The sequence below is a fragment of the Vulpes lagopus genome, chromosome 7 (genome assembly GCF_018345385.1).
Source record: "Vulpes lagopus strain Blue_001 chromosome 7, ASM1834538v1, whole genome shotgun sequence".
In the NCBI taxonomy this organism is placed as follows: domain Eukaryota; kingdom Metazoa; phylum Chordata; class Mammalia; order Carnivora; family Canidae; genus Vulpes; species Vulpes lagopus.
In genome coordinates this window covers 89,607,758-89,630,974 of record NC_054830.1, presented here as the reverse complement: position 1 = coordinate 89,630,974, position 23,217 = coordinate 89,607,758, and the positions used below count along the sequence as shown (strand labels likewise).

The following is a 23,217-nucleotide window of genomic DNA, read 5'->3' as shown; positions in this document are numbered from 1 at the left end:
ATAGCATAACACCTAGTGCTCATCCCATCAAATGCTCCCCTCAGTGCCTGTCACCCAGTCACCTCCACCCCCCGCCCACCTCCCTTTCCACCACCCCTTGTTCATTTCCCAGAGTTAGGAGTCTCTCATGTTCTGTCGCCCTCTCTGATATTACCAACACTATTTTTGAACAAGTTTATTTGGACTAGTACAGATTGTTCTCCATAATGCAATTAGAACCAACTTGACCATTTGGCAAAATGGCCTATTAATTTGGATTGTGATTGTAAGATATCTATAGATAATTTGTAGAATATTGACATATTTATAGTCTCCACCGGGTACCACAGTGGGAGGCTGGTAGTTAATGCCCACTTTGAAGCCAGTGGGGCACCAGTCCACAAACTGGATGGTACACTTGGTCTTGATGGTGGCAATGGCAGCATTGACATCTTTGGGAACCATGTCGCCACGGTACAACAGGCAGCAAGCCATGTATTTACCATGTCGAGGGTCACATTTCACCATCTGGTTGGCTGGCTCAAAGCATGCATTGGTGATCTCTGCTACAGAAAGCTGTTTATGGTAGGCTTTCTCAGCAGAGATGACAGGGGCAAATGTGGCCAGAGGGATGTGGATGCGGGGATAGGGCACCAGGTTGGTCTGGAACTCAGTCAGATCCACATTCAGGGCTCCATCAAATCTGAGGGAAGCAGTGATGGAGGACACAATTTGACCTATCAACCAATTTAGATTAGTGTAGGTTGGGTGCTCAATATCGAGGTTTCTATGACAGATGTCATAGATGGCCTCATTGTCTACTATGAAGGCACAATCAGAGTGCTCCAGGGTGCTGTGGGTGGTGAGGATGGAGTTGTAGGGCTCTACTACAGCTGTGGACACCTGGGGGGGCAGGGTAGATGGAGAACTCTAGCTTGGACTTCTTACCATAATCGACAGAGAGACATTCCATCAGCAGGGAAGTGAACCCAGAACCGGTTTCCCCTCCAAAGGTGTGGAAAACCAAGAAGCCCTGAAGACCCGGGCACTGGTCAGCCAGTTTCCGAATTCGGTCCAAGACAAGATCAATGATCTCCTTGCCAATGGTGTAGTGTCCTCGGGCATAGTTATTAGCAGCATCTTTCTTGCCTGTGATGAGCTGCTCAGGGTGGAAGAGCTGGTGGTAGGTGCCAGTGTGAACTTCATCAATGACTGTGGGCTCCAGGTCTACAAACACTGCCCTGGGTACATGCTTGCCAGTGCCCAACTCACTGAAGAAGGTGTTGAAGGAGTCATGTCCTCCCCCCGGGGGTATTGTCACTTGGCATCTGGTCATCGAGCTGAATGCCGTGTTCCGGGCAATAGAGCTCCCAGCAGGCATTGCCAAACTGGACACCTGCCTGGCCAACGTGGATCAATATACACTCATGCATGGTTGCTGCTTGGCGGCTGCTGGGTGGATGGCAGAGAAGAGGAGAGGTTGTTGCTTCTTACAGTGCGACTCTTAGGTGGTGGATGTAAGAGAACCTCGCCCTATATATTTTTGAAATTAATTTTAAGTATTTAATGTTTAAAGCTGTTATAAATGAGATAATGAAGGTCATTATTTTTCTGGGGCACCAGACTCTTGGTTTCAGCTCAGGTCATGAGCTCATGGATTGTGGAACTGATCCCTGCATTGGGGTCATGCTCAACAGGAAGTCTGCTTGAAGATTCTCTCCCTCTGCCTCTCCCCTTGCTTGTACTCTCTCTCTCTCTAAAATAAATAAAATAAATCTTTTAAAAAAAGTTATTTTTCAGTTGTTTGCTATTGCTATGTAGAAGTACAATTGGTTTTTGTGTGTTGACCTAGGATTCCATGATCTTCATGAATTCATTTATTCTAGTAATTGTTTTATATATTCCTGAAGATTTTCTATGTAAACTACTATATCATTTAGGCAAATTGTAGTTTTATTTTTTCCTTTACAAGCTTTATGCCTTTTATTTTCCCTATTGCACTGAATAGGAATTTCAATATAATAAATACAAGTGGTAAGAGTGTATTTTTTGCCTTCTTTCTTATCATAGGTGGAAAATATCTGATCTTTATTTTTTGTAGAAATCCTTTTCCAGATTATCGAAATTTTCTTCCATTCCTAGTCTACTGAAAGTTTTATTATGAGTAGGAGTTGAATTTTGTCAACTGATTTTTAATGCACCAAACATTTCATAAGGGTTTTCTACTTTATTCTGTTGGTGAATTATAGAGTGAAGGTTTTTTTTTTTTTTTTTAATGTTAAACCAACCTTGCATTCTGGGAGTAAATGTCACTTGGTAACATTTTATACTATTATACTTTGTTGAATTCAGTTCACTATTTATTGAGTATGAGTTAATCTTTGTGCATAGGGGTATTGGTCTATAATTTTCTTTCTCTTAATGTATTGTGTTCATGTCATGGTTTTCCTGTGTTTTTTTTTTTTTTTAATTAGTTTGGGAGTATTTTCTCCTGTTTAACTTTCTGGATTTGTGTAGAATTTGTTTTTCATTATAGAGTGTTTGATTTCCTGTGTGAAAGCATTTGTGTCTGTCAGGTATGTTCTTTGCTAAAGATGTTTGATGATGAATATAATTCATTGATGGCCATAGAGCTAAACAGATTTTCAATTTATTTTATGAATTTGGTAAGATATGATTTAAGAGATTTGTTGACTTTGTTTTTGAATTATTGCAGAAATTTGTTGATAATATTGCCTTATTTTAAAATATCTGTAGGTTTGTAATGATAGCTCCTCTAATATTTTTGGTCATTTGTATTTCTTTTCTTGACCTATATTTCTATTAGTTAATTGTTAATTTCTGAAGACTCAATGTTTGGCTTTGTTAATTTTCTCTTTTGTTTGTCAGTTTTATGCTCTTTATGATTCTCTTCTTTCCACTTTGGATTAATCATGTTATCATTTGTGATTTTTATTTGTACCTTGGATTTTCCTTCTCTAATGTAAGAAATGCAGAATAAGACACAAGAGGGAAAGGGAAAAGTTTTTCTGCTTGTCTTATCAGTCTAGCAGGAACTTTAGAAAAGGCCTTAGTGGTACATGTGCTAATTTAAGTTAAATCCACTCAACACAACATCTGATATAAAACCCATTTATCGTTAGAGAGCAGCATCTCTCCTTGTAGGAGAGGGTAGTGAAGTGTCTTAAGAGGACCATATACTGCTGCTTCTAAGTAAAATAAGGATTTGACCATAAGCAATGAGAGAATGAATAAAAATAATAGCAATACTACCACAAATAATATTTAAAAACCAAATGAATACATATTGAATGCTAACTATTTTCTAGGAGTTTTATATTATATTTAGTATTAGACCTGGCTGCTTTCTCTCAATATTTGTGAGATTTATCTCTGTTTTGCAGAGTCATTTTAATTACTGGATCATATCTCATTATATTACTATATCAAGATTTATTTACCTATTCAGCTATTGATAGCCATTTGGTTAATATCTGGCTTGGGACTATGGCAAATAATGCTGCAATGAATATATTCTTATATTTTGTTGTACATTTATATACATTTCTGTTGGGTAAATATGTAGGAATATAATTGCTAGGTCCAAAGATTTTTGTACTTATGTTCACATATAGTAAATATTATTAAATAGTTTTCCAAAATGATTAATCAAGGAGAAATTTCTTTTAAAAAGAAATTTAAATATTTTTATAAAAGGGAAAACTAGGGATCCCTGGGTGGCGTAGCGGTTTGGCGCCTGCCTTTGGCCCAGGGCGCGATCCTGGAGACCCGGGATCGAATCCCACATCAGGTTCCGGTGCATGGAGCCTGCTTCTCCCTCTGCCTGTGTCTCTGCCTCTCTCTCTCTCTCTCTCTCTCTCTCTGTGACTATCATAAATTAAAAAAATTTAAAAAAGGGAAAACTAATAATATCACTGACCATAATTAGAAAACTAATCACAAGATAAAAACATAATTTAAGTAAAAATTTTGTTTATATTTGTGTCACCTGGTGTAAATTTTAGTGCCATAACATGTGTTGGTACCATACTTTGAGTAATGCAGTTCTGTGCTGTTTACTCATAATTAATCATATATTGTTTAGTCTTATTGTCTTTGCAACTATTATATTTTTCAAATGAAATATAATTGTCTTATTTTCTTACAAACGGCAGAGACATTATAGTTTTATCATTTGTATCATTAAAAATAATTTGGTCAAAAGTCTTAACTATTTCAGAAAATACTTATTGTAAGTAGTTTTTAAATCAGCTATTTGCCACAAAAATTTTTCTTAGCCTTAAACCAGTGATGGTATTGTATTTTAAGCACATGCATGCTTGTGTTATATTACATTTGGTACTTATTAGGGGTTGTTGGCATGCTGGAGTGAATAAAGCTTTGGAGTTGGATTTAAATACCTTTTTTTCCTCCCCTCACCCCTTTTTTTTAGTCAAGTAATTTAATCATTGAATCTGTTTTTTTTTTAAATTTTTAATTTTTATTTATTTTAAAGATTTTATTCTTAGAGAGACTGAGAGAGAGAGAGAGAGAAAGAGAGAGACAGACAGACAGACAGACATAGGCAGAGGGGGAAGCAGGCTCCATGCTGGGAACCTGATAAGGGACTTGATCCTGGAACCCCAGGATCACACCCTGAGCTGAAGGCAGACACTCAACTGCTGAGCCACCCAGGTGCCCCTGTCTTTTTTTTTTTTTTAAACAAGAAATAGAATGCATTGTAGCATAAAGTTGAATGAAGATTAAATAAGATAATGAAAGTTAAGCTGGATGTAGTTGGTGTTCAATAAATTTCCAATAAATTTCAACTGTTTTTCTATGACCTTGATTGAAAACTAAATGACTTAATAATACATATTAAAAAATAAATTTGCTTCTATAAGTTAAGTATAAGTAACTATATATTTGAAAATGCATAGCTCTTTATTTAAAAGTGTCTTAATTTTCAGTCTATACCACGTCTGAGAGTGTCTTACTTATTTATCCTTTGCAATAATTAAACAGAACAGGAATCTGGCTTAATGAGCCATACAGTACCTTGATAATGGCCAGCCTTATATAATGGTGTATAACGTGGACTTTGAAATCAAAGAATGAGTTAAATATTGGCTCTACACTTTCTTGCTATTATGACAGTTATGTAATCTCTTTGGATTTAAATTTCCTAATCTACAAAATAGAGATTATAATACCAACCTCAGTGTCTCAAATATAACACAGTCACTCTTAAATGATAAGAGTTTGTACTGAAACTCTACTTTCTTAGTGGATTGGGAATTAAGTCTTTATCTTCTGCTTTCTTAGCAAATTCATATCTTTGTTTCATGTATTTATCTGTAAATTAAACAGTAAGAAAAGGACACTGTTCATATACTTGATTATACATGGTCTTTGTAGGCTGTCACACAGGATGTGGTGAATCTTGTGTTCAGTGAACTTGCCCTTGATCTGAGGATTTCATTTCAGGAATAGATACTACATTGTTGGGAACAGCATAAGGTAACTATATGATTTTTTTAAATCTTTTAAAATGTCAATTTGAACTTGTAAACTTAATAAATGCAAAAATAGAAACAAAAGCAGTCATTTTGTATGTAAATCCAAGAAACTTTTTATTTCATTTGTTTCCGAGATCTAGGATTCTGAGAAGATTAGGGAAGTGGTTTTTTTTTTAAGTTTGAGTTAAGTAAGCGTTCTAGATGTACAAAAGCTGGGATGAAATTTGTTAATAAATAGAAATTTATTGGTATGTCTGACTTAGTTGATTACATAGCATTGAACATAGGACTTCAGAAGCAGGGGGAAAAGTATGGGGAAGAAAAACAGATAAAGCAAATTATTTGGATCTGGAAGTCATTTGATTGTTGACAGACACTTCCATTGCTATCCTCTTGTGTCTCAACATTAGTTGCAGTCCTGTTTTAAGTCAGGAATTGTCAAATTCTAGCTTCACTCTTGAAAACTGTTGTTTAATTTGGGTGGCAAATACCCAAGATAACTTTTTCATTTGCAAAGAGCAGCAAACTACCTGAATAACTTGTGGACTGTGTGAAACACTAGCTAAGCACCGCTTCAATTTATCTGCCAGCATAAAATGCTTCTCTGTGGATGATGGTAGGGAATTCCTAATTTTAGAAGCAGTGGATAAAACAGCAATTGTGTATATTACCAGCGCACATAATCGTCATTGAATGAACTGACTAGGAATGAGTCTTCCTGTTATCTCTAGTGTTTACAAGTGATTTTATTGATCATTTAGTGAATAATTCCGAATATCCACAAAGTATCCAATAAAACCAAACATACAGATTTGATTTCAGTATTTGGGAGAACCTTGTTTATGTGAGAACTTCAACGATTAGAAGAGGTGGTATTGGAGAAATGCTTTTAGTTTTTCTTTTCAGTTTTACTCAGAGAACAGTGCTTTAACTGATTGGAGAGGTGAGGGTCTAGGCCATTGTTCCACATTTTGTTTTTGAATATGAGGCAACTGGGTGGGTATCTGTGCTGCAGACCAAACCTTATTGTAGAGTAAGCTCCAAGGGACTAGAGAAGGAGCAGGGAGCCAATAGATTTAGATTCACAGCAATAAAACTATTCCATAGATTGCCATTATCCCAACTCCTGTATCTTTTCCTAAATTGGGTCTGAACTTGGAAGGAGAGAGGTAAGTGATTTATTGGTTCTCTTATCTCTCAACCTAAATGTTATAAAGATATGATTCCAATGGACATATTAAAAGATTATCAGAGAACTCTATGCTGGCTGTGAAAGCTGAGCTGTTACTCGGAATGGGAGTCTGTCATTTGCACACTGCTGGAATTAGGGGTGCAGTGATCAGCATTGCTGGCTGTACTTGATGCAGGATCAGTGGGAAGAGCTCAATAAATCTCTTCTTCTCATAGGAGAGTGGGAGCTATTGATCGCCAGTGGCTCCATTAGCTCTGTATGACTTCACTGAAATTAAAGTCTTCAGGGCTCGATCTTCCCTCAGATAGCTATATGTACACAGGGTCTAATCTAACCTTGTATGGGGAGGTGGGATTTTTTTTTACTATTCCTTCTCTCACCTACCACCTAGGTATTTGAGATGAACAGGCTCCATCCTTCAGAATTTTAATAGGCCTCTGCTTAAAGTAGTGCTTCTGACCTTTATGAAATTAAAGAGTAGGGAAAGCATTGCCAGTAAGACTTAACAGATCACTCTGTCTGCTGGCCAGTCTCCATTTGTGTATGTCTGCTCTCTCCCAGAGGAAAAAGAGCCTTTCATAAAACCACCTCTAGGGCTCATCAGGATGCAACTGAAACGTTGAAATCAGATAAATCAGCGGTTATTAAATATGATAGACTGAGACACAAAGATACAGGATTACTTGTGTTTCATGCTGGAGGTTTTATCACCCCGATGTATACCTTATGGCCTTGTTATATTAATGGCAGGTCCTAAAATGTTTATTTTGCTCTTCTCTTGATTCTTGACTCCATCAATAGGTACAAACTAAAATTGTTTCCTTGATATTATCAGAGGAATAGTACTGTGCAATTGCTATTGAAAATTCAAGAGCCTCTCACTTGATAAAAAAAAAAAGCAATGCCTTTTTTCTAATACAGCATTATGTTCCTGTTACCTGAAACTCAGAGATAGATATTGAAATAGCCATTTCTCATGGGAAATAATACGTACTATCTAATGGGACCACTTAAAAGCATGTATATGGTGTCTGAGATTTGGAGTAAGGCTTTCTGCCAAAAGTACACCAGCATCACTGTAGTTGTTTGATGGAAAAATCACAAAGCCATATATTTGTGGAAACCATTTAGAAAAATAACGTAATATATTACAGCAACTGTTGGTTGAATTTTAAAAATATAAGCCACCAATGCATATTGTGAAATATATTGACCTATATACTGTCTAGACATCCTAAAGAACCATTTCCTTTTACAGAGATTATTAGGGAGATTGGAGGCTATCTGTTAGATTAAAATTTATGCCAACCCAGCGATAAACTAAAGGTAACACAATTGTCTGTATATTGCCTTAATCAAGTTAGATAGACTAGATGACCTCTGAATTTCATTTAACTTCACAATTCCTGAGAATCACTTTTCCAAACAAAGTAAACAGCTAGAAGTTTTTATTCCTCAAAACGTACCAGGTCAATTCAAAATCATCTATGGTGGCCTTAGTTATTGAGTTTGAAACTTAGTGATGTTGTTTAAGGACTACTGAAAGGGAATGTTAAACTAGGTCCTCAGAATCACTTGAATAAAGATAGAAAATTTTTACTTTTGTATCTGTAGTCTTTTTTTAAGGATTTACTCTAATTAGTATAATTTTTACATTTTCTAATTGTATAGTCTTATACAGAGAGTTAAGAGTTAGGTAAGAACAGTGATACTCTTCTCCTTATCCTCCTCTCCCCCAGCAAGGACACGCACAAATGCAAATATATTCATGGAAGTTCTCATACACAAGGGTATTTGAGTTCGAAAGCAATTTCTTATGGTAGGCATCATTTGGTTATGACTTAGTGGTGTATAGTCTGAAAGGAGAATACTTTGCCTTGAAGGGAGGGCAGGAGTAATGGGTTTTGCAGGGCATGAAGGAAAACTTTGCCTTTAGAATCAGGTCTGATCTAAACCTGCAGGTGACTCTGTGGCAGATTTGAAAGCATTACTGCTCTACTCCCCAGGCTGAGATAAAACGAGAGATCTTGAAAAAGCAGAAAGGATAAGCTGAGATTTAATGATTTAATTCTCCCGTTGAGACAAGGCATTAAAAAAAGTGAACTTGAGCCCCTCCTCATATGTTCAAGAAGTGAGTCCTCTGTTTACAATTTAGTAGATGGGGTGCCTGTTGTTTTATAGTCCAGTCCTCAGCTCGCTTTCTTGTTCAGCACTGAATGGTTGTTTCATGATGGGTAAGTCACTTAACCTTTGTGTGCTGTATTCTTTTCATCTGCAAATAGAGATGATAATGCTCACTGGGGATGTGTTGCTAAGATTAGGCAATATATGATTGTGAAGAGCAATATATATGCTAAATAACAATGATAATGCTGTCTATCAGAGCGAATATTTGGATAAGAGAGCCTAGGCAGTTTTGTGAATAGCATCTCCTGCAGAGAGAGGCTTTAGCAAATGATTACCTGGTCTGTGGGACTCATGTTTTGTAATAAACTAAGACTATCTCTTACAAACTCTCCCCCCCCACACCACATACCTCTGTGAAAAATTTCAGAAATTAAATACCAAATTGTTCTATCGGGGGTGGGGGGGGGATAAATAGAATGTCATGTCAACATCCTTTCTGCCAGGTCTTCTGAAAGTTATAATTTTCTTTCAGGAATTCTAAATTTAGACGTTGGGAACCATTGTAATGTGCAGTGGAAAAGCCCAAGCCTGTACAGCCAGCTTGTGTGTGAAGGTTATCAGTTTATTGAACCTGTAATCTCAAAATCTCTTTTCTATTTCTGGAGAATGTACTTCCTTAGTACCTTTTTTTTTTTCTATCTCTGTTTGTCACCTAAACCCACCTTACTTGCTCAGATCCTTAACAGGGTTAAAAATGTTACAGCTAGAAGGAAGAACCTCTCATCACCAACTCCGTGACAGAGACCAGCATTTTGTTAAGGGCCAAAAGACTGCTACCACCTCTCACTTGCGTGAGATGTTCCTAATGGCATGCTGCTATGTTCTGAAGTGAGTGTAATGACATAAGGTCACAGCGAGAAAAATACACCTTCCCCCCAACTGCAGTGATCTCACTGGATAATAAGAAAAAGGATCTTCAGTTGGGTTTTTAAGAAAACCACACTTTATAGAGAGTTGGGGGTGAGAGCAGAGCATGACCGCTTCATTTCAGTTTACTTCTTCCTTGAAGCTGCCACTATGATAAAGATATCTCATACCTACTTAGTAATTTATCCATTTCAAAATTAACTCCCATGAATTTTCTGTCTTTGAGCATTACCAAAGAGCACTGTAAAGCAATTAGGGAAATTTTATTCTCATTTCACAGGTAAGTAAACTGGGACCCCAGAAAGAGACAATTGCATATTCACGGCCTTCCAGTTCTTTTGCAGCCGACAAACAAGAAACAACCAATGAACCAAACTTTTTCATTATGTAATACAACTATTTCAAAAAATTTGTGTCTATCATCCTAAAGAAAAGGGTGTCTCTGAGAGCCCCCCCCCCCCCCTTTTTTCTTGAGATTTACTTGTTTACTTGAGAGAGAGAGAGAGAGAGAGAGAGAGAGAGAGCGCGAGAGAGAGCGCGCTCACGTGAGTAGGGATAAGGTCAGGGAGAGAGAGACTCTCCAGCAACTCCCTGCTGAGTGCAGAGCCCAACGCAAGGTTGGATCCCCTAACTCTGAGATCATGATCTGAGATGAAATCAAGAGGTGGAAGTTCAAGACTGAGCCACCCATGCGCCCCTCTGAGAACCTTTTAAACTTCAATCTTTAATGGAATAAATTCTAGAATAAAATTTGGTATTTATTCTGAGCAGATTAGATGCATAATATTTTAAGGGTATCAGAAAAATTCCTTCTATTCCTTAAATAATGCTACCATAAGTTCACAGAGGAATTTTCTTTCATTCTATATTAGAGAAAAGGCTCAAACACAAAGACTTCTGATGGAGGTGACAACAGTGGCTGAGATTTCTAAAGCCTGGTTTGAAGTTTTTTTCCTGCAAGCATGTTAAAGAGGGAGAAGGGTTATATTGGCAGAGGTTGTGCTTTTTAAAGAGAGGCTGAGAGTGAAGAATAGTGACTCAGGTGATGTAGAAAATGTACTTCTCTTACATTACAGTTTAGCTCAGGGGTAGCCTATGGGCACCTTGTCTGTATTGATTGGAGCCCATGCTGTGTCAATGGAATGCCCTTCCTTGGATATACCAATCACTGCATATGCTGGAACATTTGGCAACCCTTGGGGGCCTCTACACTGTTACACAGCCAGTGACAGCACAGGCAGCACAGATGGGCAAAACTTGAAATCAAAGAAAGCAAATATTTTCCTCTTATCTGGAATATTCAACATTGGTTTACTTAGGCAAGGTTTTCAGGTGACCATTAAAAATGGCTGATGTGTTATATCCCCAACTGGTCTGTACATTCCTTAAGGCTAAGCTTAGGGGGTATTGGTATTCAGAACTGTCTATAGTGTATCAGGCTGCTTCTGCTTGTATACTAAGTCTTAATTGTGGTATGCAGTCTGTGACAGCCATCTGCTGAAGCAGTCACATTTCTCTCTCTTTCAGACTCAGTGAAATTAAAATATTGATAAGAATAATTTCACAAGGTGAGGAAGTTAATAGAGTAATTGGAATTGGTATGCTCTTTGAATTTAAGCTGAACATCGAGTTTTGTCTGTGTGTGTGCAATGTTCTATGCTGTTGAGCATCAGTCATTTTGAAATTAATACTTTATCTCTTATAAGAGCCTCTCATCATCCTGAGAGAGATAGGCAGGTAGCAAAGTTTTTACATTTTTGTATGTGCTTTTGAGGTTTTTGTCAACGAGAATATATATAAATTCAGAAGGATATTATTCACTTGTCCAATAAATATTTATTGAGATCCAACCAAGATTTCCAACAAAGGAACACTTCAGAAACTTTAGTCTTGAGTACACACTAAAATCACATCATTATGACCTTGCTGCAGGGATAAAGGCCTCTACTGGGCCAATTCAAAGATTTGTTCTTGGTAAACATTTTGTAAGAAAAGAAAATGAGTACACAGTAAAAATTAAGCTAAATACAAAAATAAGAGTATGTTTGGTCAAAGATGATTAGACTTTTGGCTGATAGTTAACTGGGCCAGGTGGATAATTAGTTTCCCAGAACAAGTCTTATAATTCCATTAAGTTCATGATAAAATTGTTTAAGGACTGCTAACGTCTTCCTTAAGAGAGGCTCAGCACATTTTTTTTTTCTTATACGTGTGATAGATACCATGAATTTGCTGGGGCTACACAAATTAGTGAATAAAGGTCGGAATCCTCTGAAGAACAGAATATGGTCTGAATTAACAGGAAAACAACTGTGTGAGAGCAGTACAGAAGAGATTCCAAAGGGGAAAGTGGGAAATTTATAGTGGGTTCTGGGCAGTGGATCAATTATATGAAAGAACTCTTCTTGGAATTCAGTTGTGACAGAAAATTGTTTCTAAATTTTTTTCAGGAGGAAAGGAAGACAATTTGGGAAAGTGGACATACAACCTTAACTTGTAGAAGGGGCAAAAGAGTTAAGTTTTCTGCATTGCGAAACTTTTGGAACTCTGGGTTCTGTTAGCATTTGCAGACTGAACATGGGGTGAAGACTGGGAAATGAGATGGTATTGTTGCAAGACATGAGGTGAGCAGAATTGTCAGAGATTGGTCTTTGCCATACTCAAGAATTTACATGTTACTGTGTAAGGAATTCAAGGTAATGGGAGATTGTAAGTTGACAACTCATGATAAAATTTTATTTTTTTAAATTTTATTAACTTAAAAAATCAAGTATTAACATACAGTGTTATATTAGTTTCTGGTGTACAATATAATGATTCAACAATTCTATATTCAGTGCTCATTATGATAACTATACTCTTAATCCCCTTTGCCTATTTCACTCATCTCCCTCTTACCCTGCCCCTGTCTCTGCTCTGGCAACCACCAGTTTGTCCTTTATGTTTAAGAGTCTGTTTCTTGGTCTCTTTTATTCTTCATTCATTTTGTTTCTTAAATTCCATATACGAGTGAAATCATAGGGTATTTGCCTTTCTTTGAGTGATTTATTACACTTAGCCTTATATCCTCTAGGTCCATCTATGTTTTACAAATGGCAAGGATTAATTCTTTTTATGGCTGAGTAATATTTCATTATATATATCCTACTACATCTTTATCTATTCATCTACAGATGGACACTTGGCTTGCTTTCATGTTTTGACTATTGTAATTTTTTTAAAGATTTTATTTATTTATTAATGAGAGAGACACACACACAGAGGCAGAGACACAGGTCGATCGATGTGGAACTTGATCCTGGATCCCAGGATCATGCCCTGGGCCAAAAGCTGATGCTCAACCACTGAGCCACCCAGGCATCCCTGGCTATTGTAATTAATGCTGTAGTAAACATAGGGGTGCATATATCAACAAATTTTCTTTGGGTAAATACCCAGTAGTATGATTCCTGGATCATATGGTAATTCTATTTTTAATTTGTTGAGAAATCTCTATACTGTTTTCCATAGTGGCTGCACCAGTTTCCATTCCCACCAACAATGCGTGAGGGTTCTTTTCTCTCCACGTTCTTCCCAACACTTGAGGTTTCTAATTTTTTTGATTTCAGCCATTCAGAAAGGTATGAGGTGATAATTAATTGTGATTTTGATTTGCATTTCCCTGATCATGAATGATGTTGAGCATCTTTTCATGTGTCTGTTGGCTATCTGTATATCTTCTTTGGAGAAATGTCTGTTCATGTCCCATTTTTAAATTGGATTCTTTGTTTTTTGTGTGTGAAGTTGTAGAAGTTCTCTATATATTTTAGATATTTACCCCTTACCAGATATATCATTTGCAGATATTTTCTCCCATTCAGTGGGTTGTCTTTTTGTTTCATTGATGGTTTCCTTCACTTTGCAGAAGCTTTCTATTTTGGTATAATCCCAATAGTTTAATTTTGCTTTTATGTCCCTTGCCAAAGGAAACCTGTCTAGAAAAGTGTGTCTATGGCTGATGTCAGAGAGATTACTGCCAATGTTTTCTTTTAGGAATTCTATGGTATCAGGTTTCACATTTAGGTCTTTATTCATTTTGAGTTTATTTTTGTGTATGGTGCAAGAAGGGTAGTCCAGTTTCATTTCTTTTTTTTGCATGCAGCCATAGAGTTTTACTAATATCATTTCTTGAAGAGACATATTCCTATCATATATCCTTGCCTTCTTTGTCATAAGTTGATTGACTTTATAATCACGGGTTTATTTCTGGGTTCTCTATTCTGTTCTGTTGATCTCTGTGTATATTTTTGTGCCAGTACCATACTCTTTTGATTATTACAGCTTTGTAATATATCTTGAAATCTGGGATTATGATACTTTCATTTTGCTCTTCCTTTTCAAGACTTCCTTAGCTATTTGGGGTCTTTTGTGGTTCCATACAAACTTTAGGATTGTTTGTGTTCTATGAAAATGCTGTTGGCATTTTGATCGGGATTGCATTAAATCTGTAGATTGCTTTGGGTACAATGGACATTTTAACAATATTGGTTCTTTCAATCCATGAAGATGAAAGATCTTTACATTTGTTTGTGTTGTCTTAAATTTCTTTTATCAGTGTTTTATAGTTTTCTTGAATACAGATCTTTTACCTCCTCAGTTAAATTTATTGCTAGGTATTTTATTATTTTGGGTAAAGTTGTAAGTGGAATTGTTTTTTAATTGTAGTATAATGCTTTGCATTCTGTTTTTGTGAATTGTTTGACTGATTTGATAGATACAGTTGATTCTACTGCTTTTGTGCTTTAACCTCCAATATTGGTTTTATAAGTGATTAGTCTACGACTTCCATTATGTTTTAGGTACCTGTGACATTTTTTCCTTTCTTAATTTTCTTACTCCTAATCATGGCCTTTCCTTTTCACTCAAAGAATTCCCATGAACACTTCTTGTAAGGATGGTATAGTGGTGATGAATTCCTTTAAATTTTGTTTGTCTTGGAAACTTTATCTTTCCTTCTATTCTGAATGGATAAAATATTCTTGATTACAGGCTTTTTCTTTTCAGTACTTTGAATATATTATGCCATTTTCTACTGGCCTGCTGAGTTTGTGCTGAAAAATCAGCTGATAGTCTTATGGGGTTTTCCCTGTTTGTCTTTTTTTTTTTTTTCTTGTTGCTTTGGGAAATTCCATTTATCACTAACTTATGCCTTTGTAATTATTATGTATTTTGGTGTGGACCTCCTTGGGGTACTCTTTCTTGTTGGGGTCTCTATGTACCACCTGGATCTGGATTTCTGTATGCTTCCCCAGATTAGGGTAGTTATCAGCTATTATTTCTTTAAATATTTTTTCTGCCTCCTTTTCACTTTCTTTTCCTTCTGGGATCCCTATATTGTGAAGGTTATTACGCTTGATGGTGTCACTGAGCTTCCTTAAGCTAGTGTCATTTTATATCGTTCTTTTTTCTGTTCAGTTTGGTTGTTTTCCATAGCTCTGTCTCCCAGCTCATTGATTTGTTCTTCTGCTTTCTCTAGTCTACTATTTATTTTCTCTAGTGTATTTTTAATTTCAGTATTGGGTTCTTCATCTCTGACTGGTTCTTTTTTTGCATTTTCTGTCTTCCTACTGAAGGTCTTACTGAGCTCTCCATGCTTTTCTTAAGTCCAGTGAATATCTTTATGACCATTACTTTGAATTTTCTATCAGGCATACAATTTGTCTCCATTTCTTTTAGCTCTTTTGCTGTGATATCCTATTCTTTGATTTGGGACATATTCCTTAGTCTCCTCATTTTATCTTACTCTCTTACTCTCTGTGTCTGTTTCTATGTTAGGAAAGTCAGCTATGTCTCCTGATCTTGAAAGCAGTGGCCTTATGAAAAAGAGGCCCTATTGTACCCTACAATACAGTGTCCCCTGTTTACTGGAACATTGTGCTTCAGGGGTATCTCCTATGCATTGCATGTACCTTACTGTTGGAGTTGAACCACATTTGCCTTCAGCCCAGTCTTCTGCAATGGCTCCTTTTGCCTGTTTTAGGCAGAGTTTGGTTCCTGTTTTGTTAAGGGGCTGCTTTGGGGTTGTCTTGGGTCGGACCAGATGCCTGCTCTCTGCTTGTTTTCCAGAACTGTGATTGCACTGAACTGTGGGGAGCTGTCCCTGCATTTCCCCTATAGGGCTTTCACTGGTGGGCAGGGACTGCAGTCAGACCAGATGTCTATCCCTAATCTCTTTATTGGAGTTGCAGTGACCCTAGACTACCCAACTCTGTGTGTTGTCCCCCTGTGAGGTTTTTGTTGGTAGGCAGTACCAGTGGCTGCATCAGATGTCTGCCTCTGTTGGGGCTGCAGTTGAACTGATATGTTCAGTTATCTTCCCCTGTCTTCAGGGCAATTCCCTCTCCATAATGATGAAGTGGTGCTTATTATTCTAGGGGCTGCTTGCAGAATGAGATGCATCTGACACACTTAGAATCAACTCCTGTGAAATGGAGTGGCTCAGACAGGGGAGTCTGTAGGAAAACACAGGGATGGGACCCATAGAACTAGCGAGGTATCACTAGTTTGCTTATAGGATGGACCTGGAGTTGCTTTGGAGAGACTTCTGCCCAGTGAATGGGTTGGGTGGAGGGAACAGGAGAACATAGGGGTGGATCACATGATATTAGCCTATTAGGTAGCGTTTAGGTAGGTTCCCTCAGCCTCGGATCTGGGGGAGGAAATGGTGCCCACCAACTCTTCTATTCTTGGAAATGTCTTCTAAAGATCCCTGTCCCTCCTGTTCACATTCTGAGTTTAGTAAATAAATCTTCCCATATAGCCCAGGCACTTTTTTTTTTTATGAACCAAGGTGACATTTTAATGTTTTATGAAAAAAGTGAAGTTACACATCAAATACAAAACTCAACAGCTTTAAAAATTAAATCACACACATATATACTCGAGAAGTCACATTAACTAAAAAGGACACAAGTCCCTGAAATGGAGACTGGCCTGGAGATTCTGGGTTGCTTCAGTCACTGTGACCCTCAATCTTCAGAGCATTTTCACCAAACACTTGTATCTTCATATAGGCCCAATGGTATTAGGCAACTGCCTGCTTGAAACTCTAGGTTCAGGAATAGCCACACCTGCAGGATATTCATGAACACTTAAGAAGCCAAAGTTCATTGAAGTCCAGTAGAATGAATTCTCAGCCAAGCCAAATCTCCTTTTATGATGTGGAAACCCAGGCTTAATATAGTCCAAAGTTACACAGAAAGTTAGAACACAATTGCAATGAAAACTCATTGGCCACTTTGAACAAGTTGGAAGTCAGCCTATGTTTCTCTTAAATCTCTCCATAAAACTCATCCCATTGTTGATAATCCTTTGACTCTCCACTGCCTGCAGAATATATTCCAGTTCCCCTAGGAGAATATTCCAAGTCTTTCTCTTTTGGGACTTAACTTCTACTACTTGTTTTGGGTTTTTGTTGTTTTAAAGATTTTATTCACTTATTCATGAGAGACCCAAAGAGGCAGAGACATAGGCAGAGGGAGAAGCAGGCTCCCTGTGGGGAGTCCATTGTGGGACTCAATCCCAGGACCCCTGGATCACAACCTGAGCCAAAGGGAGATGCTCAACCACTGAGCCACCCAGGTGCCCCAACCTATACTACTAGCATGCTGCCTACTTGTCCTGGGTCTTGACCACACCAGATTTGCCATCCCCTTAGAAATCCCCTCTCCCAGAATCAGGCTTGTAGGTTACTGAATGTTGGATGAATGCTCTTGGCTATGTTATCATAGTTCATTCTCTCCTTTCCCCCTGAAATGCCCTTTGTTTTTGCTGTATGCTTCCTCTATACCATGCATTCTTTAGGGTGCAAGGTGGGTCCCATCCCACTAGAAGGAAAACCTGAATATAGACCAGTGTTTTTTTAGAGTAACAAATTCCAGACTGAGCATGAATTTTCATTGCAGTTGTGTTCTACTACAGGCACTTTTCAAACCACTGCTTCTGTGCTATAACTCAGAGCAGTTGTTAAGCTATCTCAATAAGGGTGGGGACTCAGTGTACCATTGCCATCCAGCTTTTCCAGAGCCAAGCCCACTGATTTTTTTTTAAGTTCTTGGTCTTAAGCCCCATTTATTGTAAGAACTTGCCATGTTAGGCCCTTGTAGTTTAAAGCTAAATGTTATGCAGATGCATCTTCCCAGTGCAAGTCCCTCCTATCAGAGGTGCCTGGTGTGGGCTCTCTTCTTTTCCTTTCTCCATGTTTGTGGTGTCTTTCTCTTTTGTGATTCATCTGGCAGGTTAATTTCTTAGCATTTTTGACATGACCTCCTCTCTACCATCAATTATAGAGAGCATGTTCTATATTCTTTAGGTTGTTTTCTGGGTTAATTATACTGATATGGGTATAATGTAGGTGTATCTGTGAGATGAGGTGAGCTCAGGGTCCTCTTACTCCACTGTCTTCCCTGGAACTCCAAAGATGATAAATTTTAGAGCAAATTCTGAAAGAAGTCTATTTTTTCATTCCATAAGTATTTATTGCTTAGTTTTCCCTAAGCATTATTTTAGGCACTGGGTACACGGAGGCCAAGAAAATAATAAGGCTCCTGCCTTCATGAAGCTTACAGTTAAATAGGAGGGAAAAGATACTAGACGATAAACAACTGATGTATATACAGAAAAAATGGAGTGAATGCTGTGATGCCCTCTCTTAGTGGTATTCAAATCAAAACCTTAAGAGCTAGTAACCAGAAGTAATTAGATATTAAGTTAGGGGGGAAGGATATTCCATCAGAGAGCACAGTTAGTGTCTGTGAATGACAGCTAGGAATCAGGAAACAACTAGCTGTATTTGAGGAATTAAAAAAGGCCAGCCTTGTTGCAGTAGAATTAGTGAGAGGCTAAACTAACCCAGGAAAGTTTAATTAGCAGCCAATCAGTGCATAATTCACATGTATCATATTTATATTTTCTGCAAAGTGAGAATTTTAGATAATTATCCAGATCAGGATGTGGGCAAAATATAGCTTGCAGGTCAAATCTGGTCTGTTGGAGAAAATAAAGCTTTGTTAGAAGACAGCCATGCTGATTCATTTATTATTTTCTATGGTTGCTTTTGTGCTACAACAGCAGAGTTGAATAGTCATAAAAGAAATTCCACTGCTGTAAAGCCTAAAATGGCTCTTTACAGAAAAAGTCAAGCTCTGGTCTTGACCCGTATAGTGTAGTGTAAAGTACACTTGCATACATGGACACATGCACATTATACACACACAAACACAGAAACACAGAAACACAGAAATATTGCTTCATCAATCTCCATGAATTATATATATATAGACATGAATATCAAAATCCTGATACTGGTGGTGAGTGGATTCTTCATTATCATTAAGATCCTCTCTGTTGAAATAGTTTTATGTGCTATGAGCATCAAGTAAAGAGCATGATTCTTCTAAGATGATGGTTAAGAAAAACAAAAGTCTAGACTATAAGAGAAGAATTCAGGGTTGGTAGTTATATTAAATATGCCTTAGGATATGTGTAATTCAAAAGGAATTTTTATAAAGAAATCTTCATATTTAATTTCAGCAACAAAAATATATTTTAATGTGTAGAGCTCTTGTGTTAGAAAAGTACATGGTGAATTGAGATATGTACTTGCCAAAGTATTAGAATTGGAAATGTAGAATTATATGTATCAGAGTATATTTCATCATTAACAGTGCAATATAGCTCAAGGTGCAGCAAAATTTCAAGCACTATGTATTTTAAATACTTTTATAAAATATTGGCCTTTGAATTTAGGTGCAAGTGCATTATGCCAGTATTTTTGAGAAGTAATATAAAATACACGTGTTTTCAGATGCTGCATCACAATTTGCAATCCCCAAATTAAAAGGAATGGAAAGACATGAGCATCTCAAATGTTACAGTCTTTATTACTTTAAATAATAAGAAAACATATAAATTATACATAATACATGTAGTTTAATGTACAATAAACATCTGTGTACCTTCCCAGCTTAAGTTATAGAATAATAGAAAATTGATATCTCTCATGAACTTTGTAATCATATTCCCCTCAGCCATATTCTTCCTCTTTCCTAGTCGAAAGAGAACTTCTTTAGTTTTTTAGTGATTTAGTTGTTTTTCTTTATAAATTAACTGCATATGGATATATCTGTAGGTTATATATTTTTGTTTTTAAAATTTTAGTTTCATAATGCTTGTTTTTTTACAACTTGCTTCTTTCATTCAACATATTTGATATTTATCAATATTGATTTCCGTAGTTGTGTTGCATTCAACTTCACTGTTCGTATAGTATTCCATTGTATGAATATACCCTGCTGTATGTGGTAGCATATTTAAATTATTTCTAGATTTTGCTGTTATGACCAATGCTGCTTTGAAAGATTATGATGCACATATTTCTGAATGCACATATGGGTTAAAAATTCCCTAAAAGTATCCAGGAATATAATTACTGGATGTAGGTTATATCCAACATCACTAGATAATGGCAAACTATGATTGAATCAATTTGCACCTTTGTCAACAAAGTACAAGGGTTCCTCTTACTCTACAACCTCTCCAAAAGGCACAAGACTTTCTAACTCCCAAAGTAAAATAGCAGTGAGCTACATTTTGTTTCTTTTGGAATATTCTTGGTTCCTAAATAGATTTAATATTTTTCATGTATTTATAGGTTTTTGTGTTTCATCTTCTGTGAAATACCTTGTTCCCACTTCTCTTTTGGATTGTTTGTGTTTTATTGAATTGAAGGAGTTCTTTATATGAGGAGGATAATAGACCTCCTCTATTTATAAGTTGTTTATATAAGCTGTTTAAGTTTCGCTTTTGAATTATAGTTTTTGGTTTTCCTCAATCAGAGGTTTGGTATCTTTTAACAATTCTGGAAAATTCTCAGCTCTTAGATATTCATACACACACACACACACACACACACACACACACACACACTTATTTAACTTTAATCAGACATTGTCTCTTAAACCTGTATGACTGTGGCCAGCTAAAAGTCAAATTCTAGGTCACAAGAAATGGGCAGATGCCTTTAAGGCAAATACATATCTCTAGTAATTGCTTATTTATATAGAGTCAACTTTACATGTAGAATCAAACTTTATAATTTTGGGCCTTACACTTTCTTTATCCTTAGTGTATCTGTATTATAGAAAAACATTTCCTACATTTAACCAGAATTATTTGCTATGTATCAGGGAAGATGGTTTCTTTGCATATCTTGTTGACCATCTCACCTGAAACGTTACTGGAGTATTTTTCCTTCACCACACCCTGTAATTGTATTCATCTAAAGGAAAAATTTAATCTTCAACTGTAGTCTGGGGGCATCTTTGTACATATATTTTTGGAAGTTCTTTGTCAGTTAGAAAGTAAATAGTTACTTATTACCTGTCACATAAAAATGCTCAAAGGATTGACAAATTACTCAGCTGTGTCTTTTATAAAGTAAATTAATATAAGGGTGTGATTGTAAATTTAAACTAAATTAGAATTATTTGTAAATCTTTTCAGATGAGAGAAAATAGATATTCTGACCCTTAGATACACAGTTCATCTTGGTAAGATGGCTTAATATGCATCTGAAGCAAGCATTTTCTTTACAAGCCATTCTCTTTCATACTGTAGATTATTTAATTGGAAATACCAGCAGATAAATTGAGATTTTTCCTAGGGTCTATTAAAAACCTTCTTACATGATTATGTTCATAAACAATTAGAATTCTTTATCATATTTTGTAAATAATGTAGTCTAGATAATGGATTATAATTTTTATAACTTAATATCTCTGGATGTTAAGATTTAGTTAATATCTCACTTATGGCAACAGCTTTCTTTGTATCAAACATGTATGTTTAGTATGAAAAAAACTTCATTATGTGTCTATTTTTTGTACGACTTCATCTTATAGGGAAAAAAGCTAGACTCTGGAAAGAGGTCTGAGTTTTTCAGATGTCTGGATGTCTGGATACACATGAATTTTCTAAGGCTTCACAAATGAATTCAGATATGATTTCCATTTATAATTTTGAAATTTGGTAGGGTAAATATTGAACTTTGCTGGTGTCTAAAGTTTTATGTTTTTTCTCCTCTTTAATCCTACTGGAGATATATGGGAAGTAATTAGTCAAAACTATCTATTGTGATGGTTGCTTATTTGAACTATTCGAGTTCTCTTTTGTTTTGGTGTTATGAGAAAGAATCTGAGCAATAAACCAAATGCTTTCTATTTCAGCTGTTCACATGTACCTAGATGTCAGATCTTTCTGGGTGATGTTGACAGCTAGAATGTAAGCTTGGAGGGAATTCTTGATAACCCCTTCAGAACCAAAAGCTTTTGAAAAGAAAAGGATGTTTCTGAAAACAGATGTCTTAGCTACAACAAGAAAGAAAAATAAGGCAAACATATTTTGAGCATGTATGAGTCTGCATTTGTAATGAGAAGTCAATAGGCAGGGTTTTTGTTTGTTTTTTGGGATGGAAATGACTCTTTGACCTTTTAAAGACCTAGATACTGCCTAACAGAGAATATAACCATGGAGATTCACTAGGCACAGTACCAAGTTAGAAACACACTGATAGCTTATGAACAATTTCCATACCAACCAGTTTGTTGAAATTGAGTGAAACCCATTGGTTCCTATCACTATTAGTCAAGGGGATTGGTGCAAATATACTTTGGCTTTCAGTGGCCCTGCCAGGGCCCTCTTTGTCACCAATAAAAAGTACATGATGAGTTCTTCATGTAGAGGAATATACACATGCCCCTGAGCCCCTGAACATTCTTTCTTTTCCCCTAACAGATGAAGTGGGTAAAAGAAAAGAGCTGTATAAGGAAAAGCAAGTAGTACTGGTCATATATAGTAAATATCACCCACATTTTAGAACTAATCCTTCTAAATTAAATAGAATTTAAGTAAACATCACTGTTTTGTTCAACCTCCTCACAATGAAAAGCTTGGATGAAAACCTTATGGGGAAAGTTCAAATGGACCATCAAATTCTGCAGCTGTTGGAGAGTGAACATTTCTTGCTCTGGTGCCTCCACTATATCATTTGTTTCTGGATCTAAAAATTTAAGCCTGCCACAGTAAATGCATATAGGCATTCTTTCAGCTGGAGTATCATGGCATTATCTGATTGTTTTCCAGAGGCAGGTTATTCTTGCAGAGAGTACTGAGTTCATAGCGTGGATAAATGATGTGTGCCAGACTTTCAGGCACAAAGAATAGTAGAATAATTCATATGCATTCCTTGTTTTGGCCGCTAAGTGGTGGGTTCAAGATATTCCAGACTATTTGAGGTTGGGTAAAGTATAATGAGTAGTAATGTTGTAAAAATAAACTAGGTTTAGCAACACTCTGTAAAGGTTTTTGCTCACCTAGTCAGCCAGGTCTAGGCACTAGAATGTTGACTACAAGTATACTTTTGCATTTCATATACCT

At 36.6% G+C, this 23,217-nt stretch overlaps 1 protein-coding gene and 1 pseudogene across 1 annotated transcript in view; both read right to left on the bottom strand.

Moving 5' to 3' along the window:
- The window catches only part of LOC121495209 (non-histone chromosomal protein HMG-14-like), a 104,063-nt gene extending 103,619 nt beyond the window's left edge, over positions 1–444 (bottom strand). The window contains exon 1 of the mRNA XM_041762467.1: positions 318–444. Coding sequence (XP_041618401.1) covers positions 318–444 — 127 coding nt within the window. The remainder of the gene's footprint in view (positions 1–317) is intronic.
- A 56-nt stretch (positions 445–500) lies between these two features.
- On the bottom strand, positions 501–1,412 carry LOC121495393 (annotated as a pseudogene).
- Positions 1,413–23,217: the final 21,805 nt, after the last annotated feature.